Source organism: Calidris pugnax, unplaced genomic scaffold, assembly GCF_001431845.1.
Source record: "Calidris pugnax isolate Ruff unplaced genomic scaffold, ASM143184v1 scaffold208, whole genome shotgun sequence".
Taxonomy (NCBI): Eukaryota; Metazoa; Chordata; class Aves; order Charadriiformes; family Scolopacidae; genus Calidris; species Calidris pugnax.
The window spans coordinates 379,271-392,619 of record NW_015090967.1 but is presented as its reverse complement, the minus strand read 5'-3'; the positions used below and the strand labels follow the sequence as shown (position 1 = coordinate 392,619).

Genomic DNA, 13,349 nt, shown 5'->3' with positions numbered 1-13,349 from the left:
TTCCAATAACATCTATCTTCTATTAATTCCCTTCTTTATGATCCTAATAACTACTTTATAATCTTGAATCAAGTATTTCCCAAAGAAATCAAACACCAGTCAAATGGCTTATATATACTGCAGTTATATCTGAAACAAAGCACCCAAACAGGAACATTAGACAAGCTTATTCTAACATTGAAATGAAAGACAAAAGTTAGGGGACTGTGAAGTAAAGAAAACATAAAAACCAACAGGTAAATTGGAAATTTCATTGTCTTTCACCCTTAGTGAGGTAAAGTACTTTTAGTAAATAATACTACTAATCAAAACCCTCCTTAATAAATTTAATAACATCCTTCAGCTTCCTCCACTGTACATCAGTTCAAACTTCAACTCTGCTGCAAGTCATCCTCCTTGACATCCATTTTCACTGTTACATTTTCAACAATGGTTTCTGACATTTCTACTAATTTTGTAGCTTGTATCTTTTAGGTTCTCCTCCTCCTGCCTGTTGACATTTCTTACCACTTCCTCCCTAAATCTTCCTCAGAATCACAAGTGCTTCCATTCCGCAAAATACCAGTGAAGCAGTCTCTTTTGCTCAACTATGAATTCACGGATTAATTTTTTGCTCAACTATGAATTCACAGATGAATAGACAGTAGTAGGACCGAAAAGCAGACACAAACAACAAAGCTCACTTTAAATAAAAAATAAATAAAAGCTGCAGAGCACAGGTCACCACACATTACTGGTCTGCCATCAGATCCTTCTCTTCCCATGTGAGATATCCACCTGGTTTCAAAACTTTTATTCTCTCTCTGCTCCTTGATATGCAATCAGAGACACTAACATCACCTTTTCCCTCACTACTCTGTAATGTCTGGGGAAAATTCTAAATCCTGATGAAAAAGAATCTTTCTTTACTCTCACCTAGCATATCCCAAAGTGACAGACGCATTCTCTATGCTAACATTATATTCAGAAACAGCTAATCCAGGTTTTGAAGTATTCTTATGATCTCTATCAAAAAACAAGGTATTCCTGTACTTCTTCCTTCATTTTTCCTATAGTCTGCAAACACCTCACGATAGCTAGAATTGCTGTCTCTTATGTAAAAAACAGACACTTCATATTATGTATATTGGTGTACACCGCCCAGTCCCAAAAGCAGAAAAGTGGAGTTATACCTTTAAGTTTTGCCTTGAAAGTGTTCTCTGAGTACCTTGAAATTCCAATGCGGTGAGCAGTATGTGTGCATTTACTCCTATACTTTTACTTGCACAAGAGCTGCAAGATTTGCCTTATTCACCAAAAGGTAAATTGCTGGTGCCTATTTCAGAAGGATAATCATCTTACCTTTACAGTTTCACTTAAGACTTGGTTTTTATCTGCTTCTTCACTGGAGTGCAATTCTAGTTTACTTTTTAACTCCTGTAGCTGTTGTGCCTGTTCATTCAAAAGCACTTGTACTTGATGCTCCTGATGTAATGCATTATTTAATTTTTCACATGCACTTTCAAACTTCTCACGGGTGATCAATTTCTGATAAGGGAAATAAATTGTGTTTGATTGTGTAAGTGAATTCACTTGTTTACATGCTTGGCTTCCAGAGTTCCACTTCCAAACATACCAAATTCTAAAACAAAAGCATACTAAAGGTGAATATTTAGGTTTTTTAACATGAAGACAGACCACTGAACAATAAAATGGCAACAACTTTATTCACTGTATTTTTCAGAAAGGCATTCAGGGTACTGTAAACAGTATGCATTCATTATTATATTCAAATTAGCACCCCAGGTTATAAAGTATCAATACTTAGAAGGAAATAAGCATATCAATGTCCTACATTTCAGTGCATATCTTATTAACTCTTGTAAACATTTTCCTGGACTCTTTCTACCCTCCCTAAAGTTCCCAAAAGAAGAAATAATTAATCAAGGAAAACCATCATCTACATTTGAACAACCATCTAAAATGTAGCAATTTCATCTAACTGTCCCAGAACTGTAAGGGAAAAAAAACCCAGTAAGAACAAAACTGAAGATGATTAGATATAACCTTGTCCATTTAAGTAAAAAAAAAAATAATCCATTTTTCCAGCTAGGAACATGAAGGAGAATGGATGTAAGATTATCTATGAAATATTGTCTTGGAAATGTTTTGATTAGGACATACTGACAGATCTACCAACTAGGTCTCAGACTCAGCACTGGGCAGAGCTACAGAAAAGGCTGCTCATTCTGGGACATGTTTCAATTATACTGTGCACCTGTATAAGCACGTGTAAGAATTCTTGTCCGTTCATTTTCTCAGATAGCTCTAATGTGAGCTCAATTCTGAATGCAAAAAAAAAAAGCACTGGAGGAAAGGTGTCGAGTGAACCTCCAGCAGGCTAAACCAAAACAAGTTTCTTCCCTGAACAAGGAAGGGCTGAAGGCACAGTTCCCCAGGTATGACAGGGAACAAACCAAAAACCTACAAAATGGCATCAATCCCTCAAACACCATGTCTGTTACTCGCTATACTTTGGCTTCAAGTTTTTAAGGAACCTTTGCTTCTTCTCATTCCTGCCAGAAAGTGTTTATTTAAACCTTAGTGAACCCATAGTATTTAAGTAAATTGATCAGTGACAGCAAATTATCAGAGGAATTAGGTGCATATGTGCTACTGCAATGTAGAAGAGGTCTTTTTTAACTTGCCATAAACATAACCCTTCAAGGAAGCAGCCACACTCAAATTTGCACTGACCAGCTTAGGATATAACCCATTCTCAAAGATACAGTAAAATGTCCATCACAACATACAGCAATATCCATGCAGAGTTTAATGAACTTCTCATGAACATACTTATTGGATACCCTCTTTCAAGCTGACTTTACTCTTGTTGAAGTTGAAATGATATCTATAAATCCTTTCAACATAAATAAATCACACCAATATTTTCAACATATGGAAGAAAACCTGGGTTGCTGAAGACCAAACGTAGTTTATCCTCATTCTACAAATCAAAGAGAAACTCCTCTGGAAAGAAGATACTTCTAAATACATCTGACTTATAGTTTAGTGACATTTACTAGGCAAGTTTTCTAGAAAATTCTGTTAATAGTAGATTGATTTTATACTTGTTTTACAAAAGAACACAAATCAAAAAATGTGTAAAAAGGAGGATCTTTTGTAAGCAGTCTCCTTTAAATCAAATATACTTACGGATTGTTCGAACAAATTTACTTGCTTTTGCAGGCTCTGGGCTTTATCAGCTTTTTTCAATTCACTGAAATTCCATTTGAATTCTGCAAGTTTTAGGCGCAGTGAGCGGCGCTCCACTTCTGCTGTATGAAGTCTTTGTGTAAATTCAAATATTTGCTTCTGCAAGGATGCTATGCTCTTCTGTTAGTAAACAGAAACAAAATCATGTGCTATAAAATGTTCTACTTTAGCAATAAAATCAATCACATTTAATATCCAAGCAAATTAGACAAAGCTGGCATTCTTTCCTCCATTTCTAGAAGACATGACTGAAAAAATGTGAGCTTGTTTCACCTGCTGTTGAAGGTTACAAAAAATCTGTTTTTAAAGAAGATGTAAGGCCCATAATAAAATACAGATCATGTGAGAAAGAGTTTATCCTTTCATTTTGGTTAAAGGAAAGAAGGTTATCTTCACCGAGAGACAGAACAGCAAGAAAGAGAAAAGGAAAAAAAAAAAAAAAACCCCAAAAGAAAGAACCTTAACATTTAGTTAAAGCCAAAAGCAAGTTTGTTATTATAAAGTAAACACAATTTTGATAGGAGTTTAATTCTTTTTTTCTTGGATAGATCAAATCTCTTCTTGAAATTCTTTGACAATTAAAGATCTATTCACACCCTAATGCTTTTGGGTATTGCAAATGAACTTCTGATTCTCTATATAGTTGATGTCAGTGTAATGGACTCATAAACAATCTGAAACAAAATTAATGGTACTATCAATAGAGCTTCACCATAACATTTATGTTGTGAACCTACTGTTTACATGAAGTAGCAGTATAAATATGCATACCATAATGGGTAGTCTGTCACACAATCCAGCTTCCAGGGCCTGGGTATTTATTTTGTGAAGTCCGTGAGCCAGCCTCTGTACCAAGGAGTCTTTCTCCCAGTAAATATTGCTCCTGCTGCTTTCTACTGGAACAGCCTCCATTATTATATTCAGCTTGTCCATAAGTTTTGAAAAGGAGTTCCTGGCTGCGCTTATAAGTAAGTGTCCAGAAAGCCAAGGCCTTGGATCTTTAAGAAACAACAACAAACAAGAAACATTGAGTCAGTTATTAGTTTGGAGGGCGAGATGGGGGGGGTGGGGGTGTCAGTGGAAAAAAGCAAGAACAACAAATAGCATCTTTAAAGTACTCTGTAAGAAATTTCTATTAAAGAGTGAAGGCTGAGCTCACTGGAACATCTCAGAGACTTTGGGACAAACTCTGTATTTAGCAATGAGCACTCCTACCAATCTTTGAATGGAAGGGTAGGATAGGATGCAAAAGAGTAGGATCTTTTTCCAGTTGTTTTTATGTTCTCCTCCAATACTACAGCTTCTTAAGTCTTTCTTGGGTGCTCTGATTTTGTAATTCAGAAAACATGTAAGATGGATGCAAGAAAATGCAAGCCAGGTCAAGTATGTCAGATGTGATAGCACATGGTAAATTATTTTATCGCAATATTTACAATGCAAATTTCTGAGGGTTTCCTGACTCCTTTTTCCTCCCCTCTATAGATGTCTAAATCATTTGCTGTTCAAAATTAGTGAGGCTTGGTACCTTAATGCCATACTATTTATATTCTGAGACAAGAGAATATAATTTACCTTATTCCAAGGCAATTAAAATTTTACAGCTACAATTACTTATTTTCCCACAGGATTTTGGTAATCATCCTTCTCATATAATGGACTTAAGGCCCCAGCACACCCAACATGTCCTGCTTACTGCTAGATTCATCAGGTCTGTAATTAATAATTGTGTTTAATGTTGATAAATAAAATTGTCAGTGCTCCTTCCACTAATTGGTATTCCAGATAACAGTTAATAGGTTTATTTATGCCTTAATAAAAGTCTTGTAATTTAGTTTTCCCTCTGCTAGGCAGGTCTTAATCTGTCATTACTTGTCTTATGATACTATCAGTGTAAGATGACAAGCATGGAAGAGCTTATTTACATTCAGTAGTACAGCAGATCTCCTGTTGCTGCAGTGAATTAAATATTTACTTAGGAGTATAAATAGAAAAAAAAAACAACATAGCTTTTTTAAGTTAAAGAATTTCTTTTTATACATTGCAAGAATAAAGACAAATGTTCAAAGCAAACAAAATGTGATCATTGATATTTTTAGATTACAATTCTCACCATAAATAATTTATTATTTACACATATGAGATGAAATTTATCTGTAAGCAAACAAACAAACAAACAAACAAAGCACATGATAAAGTCAGACATTGTTTTTTCAGAGCCATTCTCTGGCTTGGTTTCAAAATACCACCATTCCAATGATTCCAGTGCTTACTCAGAGGACCATTTTCGAGCACATGCTCTCCATAATCCCACCTAGTAGCAAATCTGTGGTTTCCTCATGTCTAAGACACCATTCTTTCTATTCATCTTTAAAGCTAAAAATGTTATCCAAAATTGTTGTCTTGCACTTCAACTAACAAAACATCCTTGGAAATAAAAAAATACTATTCTTCTCATATCCAGAAGAAACCGCTATTCTAATGCTCTCTCTACTTGCCCAAGGCTCCTCTCTCCTCCTTATGTTGGTTCTCTATTACTGATCACTTAAAAGATAAGCTACTTTCATCATTTTAACTCTTATCACACATTATCCTGTCCTACCTGTCTCTCAGTTTCAAAGACCATCTCTTTTCTCCAGACATGATGCATCACTAGTTTGAATGTTTAGTTAAATTAACCTAAAATTAAAAGAACATAATTTGTACTGCCTTCTATGTAAGTTGACAACAAAACCTTCTAAAAAACTCTCCTTTGAGGTTATTTTTGGTTAATAACAAAACAAGGGTATTGTCAATGAACTACTGTTTCTTCATTTTTCCTAGTATTTCCACCTGGTATCTCATTTTACACAAGACTGTTTGCCTGCCAGAAAACACAGTATTTCTCCATATGTGCAGTAAAGTACCTAGGACGGCAGCCCCCTTCCCTATCTACAGCCTCCAGTTTAACTGTATTAAAAATAAATTAATAATAATACTAGTTCAGGCAATTGTGTTGTAGCATTTTTAAATGATCTTTCCACTTCATAACAAGGATTCTCATTATTCAGTATAGTTCAGTACCCACAATTTAAGGCACTTACTTGGGATAGGGAATAAAAAAGCAAGTCAGCACCTCTGTTTAATTTTAATGAAAAACAGTTTGGAGTAATTCACAGAAGTATGGTGATGTAAGCTGCTGACTGCTTTGAAAGACAAAATGAGAATTTAATGCAGTTCCACAAGGAACTGTATCTATAATCATTGGGAAGAGAGCATACGGTTTAAGTATATACATTTAAAGTACCTGCCCGTGAAGGATCAAGGAATTAACAAAAAAAGCATTAAATTATATACACTGTGATGTGTATAAGAAATTATTAACACAAATACAGACATATCACAAAGAGCAATTAATTCTTACATTGAACAAATGAAGAAAAGAATGAAAAGTGGCAAATCTTACTTCACTGACAGAGGAGTTTACTCCATTTTGGTGAAACAGAACAGTCAGCAGGATGAACTTACAGTACTGCACAAGAGTAAAATTTTTGTGCTAAGCTTCAAAAGCTTTATGTATGTAACAGTTGATGTCATTTCTATTATAAAAGCTTGAACTTTACTTTCTCTGGTTTATCACAGTACAGATTCTCTTCAGACAAACTTTACAAAAAACTACAAAACTAACTTTACAAAAAACCAAACCACAACAAAACAAAAACCTCCTACACTTTAATGAACTTGTATTCAAATTGAAGCTAAGAGATCATTCCAAGACATGCTGGAATAAGAACCAAACTAATGAACAGTGTAAAGAGAAATGATCATGAATGTCAAACCATAACCATATTTTTAAAAGTTAAAAGCTCAATAAGTATGCTTCAAATCACCAGAGTCCACAAGCCTAAAAAGTTCCAGTGTTATCTGAGTGATCTGGATTTGGTTTCTTTCAGCTGCCTCAAATGGTTCCTCAGTACCTAGCCATCTCTAAAAGTAATTTTTAAGACACCAAACCATTCCATATCATAGATCCAGATAGCACCTACTCTCTCCTCTGATGTGCAGTCTAACCTGGAACTGACATTATTTCAAGATTTCAACAGAGCAGATGCCTCTCTGATTGCCTATTTTTTAAAAAAATTCAAAATCCTTTAGGTCAGTTTGAAAGTTGAAATCCTGTTTGAAATATGACTTACAAAACATAAAATAATTTCCTAAGTATGCAAGCTTTCTTTCAAATATTTTCCTTCAAAGCTTTATCACTTTGATACTTCTGGAAATTTCATGTCAAACTTTAAATAATCTATTACTATTTTTTAAGCCAAAGGTTCTTGGGAGACTTTTGATCTCATGAGCAACAGAATTCCAAGTAATACATGAGCAGTTAGATCTTGAGGTTCTGTGAAAATGACTTAAAATAGAGATAAGCTATGAAAGAACCACCAGACTAGCCATAACATTCTCAGCATTGCTTCTCCTAGTTCTCAAAATCTAAACTGTGTTGAGTGCAGAGGTATCTAGTAAATGGAGTCCACCAGAATTCTCCTATATTTCAATACCAGCAAAGTATCATGAGGTTTCAGGTGTTCTAACTAGTCATTTCAGCACACCAATGCTGCTGTAAATTGTCTCTTAATTCTTTTTCAATTTGCTGTTCTTACTCAACACGCTATTCACAGGAACGCTTGCAGTATAAACCCTGTAAATACTCTGAAACATAGTTCAAACTTTGTTTCGTATGGATGTAAATTTAAGTTACTAAAAACAGAATGATCAAAGAATAGAGCACCTGAAACCGAATTGAAACAGTTTTGATTCAATCACTGACTTCTGGTATAAGTTTACTGCTCAGGCTTCTGGGAAATGTATCACCTTCTCTCTGCCCTGCTACATCCCTTTATTCATATAAATTATTCTTCCTTTAATATCCGTTATTCTGTGGTCGCATTGTTGGAACTTAGAAACTATGAGGTTTCAAGGAAACCATCACTCCTTAGATGACAGCAATGCAGGGGAACTAAGTGAGATCTTATACTAGTACTCACTACAAAGAAATTAAGGTAGACAGTTAACAGCTGGGAATCAAGAGGTGACATTTCCAGAGACTGGCACTAAAATTTTCTACAGGCATAGCAGAATTCTACATCAGGATAGTCTGAGAAAATTAAGGAATCTAGACACAAATCTAATTAAGCACATACTTAGGAAACACAGTACAGACAAAATAAGGACTGCTATACATTGTGTAAATTGACAGCATTTTATGTCTCTCTCAAAAACCACAAGATAGCAAGTAAACCAGATGAAAATATTACCCTCTATACTCAATTGTTTTCCAGATCTGGAAATTCTAGACTCGTATCATATAAAACACAGTAGGAACTTATTTCATTTCAGTCAGCAGGGGTAACGTCCCAGGCTGAGCACGTGTCAGTTTTAGGGCACTTAAGAAATGCACCGATCAAACAGACAGAAACAATGTAGATTTTCCCCATGGAAAAAAAATTAGGTTGAGCTCCCGTAAAATACTTGTTGAATATTAGAACAGTGGAATGAGATAACTAGGAAACTTGTAAGTACTATGTCATTGGAAGCTTTTAAGAATAGGTTAGCCAACTATCTATTGTTGTGGTATAGACGGTTTTTCACTATCTCACAACAAAGCAGGCAAAACTGTTCATATGCTTTCTAGAAGCATTCTCCAGCCTTCTGATTCAATGACTCTACATGCTGAGGTGATAAAGTATCATAACACCAGTTAAAGAAAATTAATCCACTCCAACAATACAGCTCTCCAGAGATTTGATTCAGAATAGTTCAGATAAAATCCTTAAAATGGAAAAAAACACCTGATGATTTTTTAAAATCTTCTACTACAGTAATATACTTTAAAAATTACCTGGTGTGTTTACAACATCCTGTAATTCAGTGACAGAACTGATTATTGCAGCAAGGAGGTTAGAACTAGTAAACCAGCTGAGTGCTTCAACACAGTGCATTTGTTCCACGTCACAACCTGTGAAATAGAATTGTAGCTAGCAATAAAACTGATTAACTTGGATAAGGCATACTACTAATTCCAGCTCCTCAGAAATTGATCAAAACTAAGTATGGAAGCCACAAACTAATTCTTCTTTCAGGACAATTTAGACTGTATTAAATATGCTTCCAAAACTACTAGAACAGAAGAGTAGATGAATCGTCTAGTTTGGGAAACAGTTTTGACAGCATTTTTCTTTGTAGAGGGAAGCATGAGCTTGGTCTTCTAACAGAAAGGGACAGGAGGACTACATAGTCTGTAAAGAAAAATGTAGAAATACTATACTAATATTTTAACTGAATCACAAAGCAACTTCTCACATTTTTAGTAGGAAATAAATATTAAAAGTGATTGAAAAAAGGAAATATATTTTCAAAAAATAAGGTGATGGTCAATCATCTAGGAATATTACAAAACATTTACCACAGAGAAGGTGTGGTTAGGACCTAGTTCTGAAATCCATATTGCACACGTCAAGGATATCAAACAGTATGAGCTCACGTGTGTAGTTGTAACTCTTCTTTTAGTGCTTAACAGACTAAGCATTTCCTTTTAGGCAAAATTATATTTGTCAAGAAATGCAGAAATCACAAATACAGAAATTACATTTTTCAAACTGTCATCAAATTCATCTTTACACTCTATTAATAATAACATTACTATTTGCTACTCATTAACCATGTAATTTGCTATAACACTTATCACAGAAGAAAACAATTAGCTTACTTGACAGATTACGCTTGGTTTTGGAGTCTCCTATACAAACTAGAATTCCGATGCCTTCTTTGAAGCCATTTACCCAGGAGAAGAGGGAACTAGAAGACTGGGCTAAAACTTTAAGTCTGTTAACTGCCAAAACTGCAATCACACCTCTTCGGAATACATGAATCAGGCCTCTGAATTTTCTTTTCTTCAGATTTGCTTCATCTTGATTGTTTTCCTCTACATCAGAGAGAGCATGAACGAGGGTCTTAATCTCCTGATTCACTAATTCATAAATGTTGACCTGATCCTGGAGAAGGTTTCTTTGGGAAGACATAGCACATGATCGGCTATAGAGAGGATACAGGGCACCTGCTAATAGAGCACAGGCTGCCAGGAGAGACGAATGCTCCTTCTGAACCTGCATTAATGTATTTTTCACAGAAACATTTTCAACAGACAATTTCTCCTGTCTTTTTTCAAGGACATAGATTTTTTCCTTGTTTTTCTCCATGGTTTCTTGGTATTCCTGTGGTAAGGGGAAAAAACAAACAAACCCAGAAAAATATCAACTAGAAGATATCTTTTAAAACAACAAAATCACTTTTACCTAGACAAAAGCTAAAAGTAATATTTTTTTCCAGAATCAAATAACACATTGAAGGAACAAAAGTTATTCATACTATCAAAGTATCTCTCCTAGTAAACAGTTACAGAACCAGATATATGAAAAGAAATCAATAGCACAAGGAAAATTTGCACAATCTGCAACTCCAGATTTCTGACAATAATCCACCAGTACTGTGATAGCTCACAGAAGGTCCAACAGTACCTGCCTGTTTGCAATACAGTGGTATGAGCTGGCTTAACAATAGGCAATTACATGCTCCAATTTCAGAAATAACATTGCTCTTCAAAGCAGAAAAGAAAGTTTGTGTAAGAGAGGAAAAAATAGAAGGAAGACTCTGGAAGATAAACCTAGACAGATTGGCAGCAGCTGGGAAAGGGGAAGTAAAGGTGATCTCCTAATTACTTTGTAATCAACCCCCTACTTATATATTCACAGATTAATTAGGTCTCATACAGAATTGAGTTTTCAGAAGAACAGTGTAATACAGATATTTTTGTTTTGGCTACTGTCATTACAGACTTTTTTCCAACTTGCAGAATATTTTTTCTTTTCCTCTATATGCCCTGAAACAGAGAAAGAGGGAAATTCAAAACAGTAAACGAGTGTAGCAAAATGAAGAGACTAAGAAGCCAGGGAATGCCAGGACTAAGGTTAGACCGTGCAGACTGGTTGCTTTTGCTAACATGCATGGGAATCAAGACACTCTGCTAGGACCTCAGAGACTTAGACTTAATGCATGACAGTCCTCTGTGATTGGAACAACCACAGAGGAGGTGGTTGAGGCCAAATGAGGCTACACTGACACAGGATCCAGTGGTATAAGGAGATAAATTATAGGCACTGTTCACAAAGAGCCCACAAGCTCAAGTTAAATGCTTAAGCTTCAGTTACAGTACATGGACAGAAAATGGCAAACATGAATGGAATGACAAGTCGACATAATGGAGAAAAGAGAGGATTATGCCAAGTTTCAGCTACGTCTTAGAGCTATAAGCCATCTTCTTAAAAATGGGGTGAGGATATTCCTGTTATCAGTGGCCAAAAGAGAAGTAAAATGGTATCTTCCAGCCACATTCACATGTGTTTTATTTGGTACAGTTCCCAAGCAAGTGGTGAGGGGGGCACCTAGTTTCTTCTCCCTCATCCATCCTGCAAGCAAAACGGGAGGAAAAAAAAAATACACAGATATCCCTACACTGGAAAGAAAAGGTGCCATGCTTCTACAGAGAAGTACTGTAGTCAGTTCAGAATGTCTTTGACCAAATAAATATTTTATTACTTTTTTGGAAGAGGAAAAATTTGTAGCGTTATTAAAATACTTTCAGTGATACAAAAATAGAGTAGGTAACTAAAAGACTTAATTACGAAATGCAATTTACAGGCCTCATGTCACTTTACTAATCTAAAATTAAGTATAAACTTGTACAATACTTTCAGGGCTATTGCATTATTTACAGTGTTTGATTTTTATAGAAAAAAAAAACTGATAGCATGACTGGAAGGAACTGAAAAGGTAAGCTGAATTTAGAAAACAGCTTATGGTTTCTGGCCATCACAGGTGAAAGGCCAATATCTGAGTAAACAAAGTGTGATCCCTACAGGGCTGTTGGGTAGCAATACTAACATTCAGTGCTCTGGCTAATTAAAGATTATTTTTTTTAAAAGTTTAGTGTTTTAATGCTTATGGTTACATGATAAAATGCAAAAGTGAACAAGACAATCTCTGACTATAGATATATAAAAGTTTTGTAAGATGTACACCTTCTTGGTTTTACCAGCTAATAACTGCTTTTGTCTTGCCCCACACTGTTTCTAGTCTTTTCTTCAAAGCTTAAAAGCACAGTTTTGAAAGGGATGTAGAATCCTCTTCTAAACATGGGCAAGCCAGCTTCCTTCAGTGTTCGAGCTTTGAGGGACACCTACTGGGTTGCAGAGCTTGGCGGATTCCAAGAATCCTTAACAAAAAAATCAGGTGCTATGAGCAACACGATTTTATCCTACATTTTACTGGGTCCTTACCCTTTATTCCGGCATGAAAACAGAATTGGAAACTAGAAATGTAATGACATTATGACTTAAAAAATTTTCCTATATATAGAACTATATATCTAAATAAACAACAACACCACTGTCCCCCACTTCTTTTCTGTGTTTTAAGTACATGGGCCAGACGTGTCTATCAAAGACACCTGGTGGGTCAGGAACACTATAGTTATGGATACTTCTTCTCCTTTTGCATGGATTGCACTGACTTTTGATACAATTTTGATACGATACCCTAGCCTTTAGATAATTTACCTGCCTTGCTGTAAAATCACAGCTTTCCAAACCAAAAAAAAGCCAATAAAAGACATTTTTTTTCTCCCTAGAGGACTTTTCCCCTTTCCTATTTAGCAAACCTTTTATTTTTCTGTTGAAATTAACATTTTTATAGTAGTTACAGGGTTTTTCTCTTACAACATGTTTTTGCACATCAGAACAAAACCCTTCTATTTTAAGTGGTTGCCACAAAAAATGGGGACAGATTAATAAATGTCTACATAATACACAAACAAAAACTGATAGTTAAAATTCAGAGGACATTTCCTTTGAGACTGTGCATGGTCTGAATAAATAATTTGTGTAAGGCTAAGGAGCAGGCATAGTAACATTTTCAAAATGGCACGCTATCAAATCACGAGGACTGCGCTCCTGCTACAAAAGGCAAGGGAAAGGGATATGCATTTTAAGCTCTACTGACTCTCC

General features: G+C 35.3%; 1 protein-coding gene across 1 annotated transcript in view; it reads right to left on the bottom strand.

Annotated features, from left to right (window-relative positions):
* CCDC171 (coiled-coil domain containing 171) overlaps positions 1 to 13,349 on the bottom strand; it is a 152,176-nt gene that overhangs the window by 74,594 nt on the left and 64,233 nt on the right. The window contains exons 15-19 of the mRNA XM_014952582.1: positions 9,998 to 10,502; positions 9,131 to 9,247; positions 4,027 to 4,253; positions 3,196 to 3,375; positions 1,342 to 1,527 (exon numbers count right to left, since the gene is read on the bottom strand). Coding sequence (XP_014808068.1) covers positions 1,342 to 1,527; positions 3,196 to 3,375; positions 4,027 to 4,253; positions 9,131 to 9,247; positions 9,998 to 10,502 — 1,215 coding nt within the window. The remainder of the gene's footprint in view (positions 1 to 1,341; positions 1,528 to 3,195; positions 3,376 to 4,026; positions 4,254 to 9,130; positions 9,248 to 9,997; positions 10,503 to 13,349) is intronic.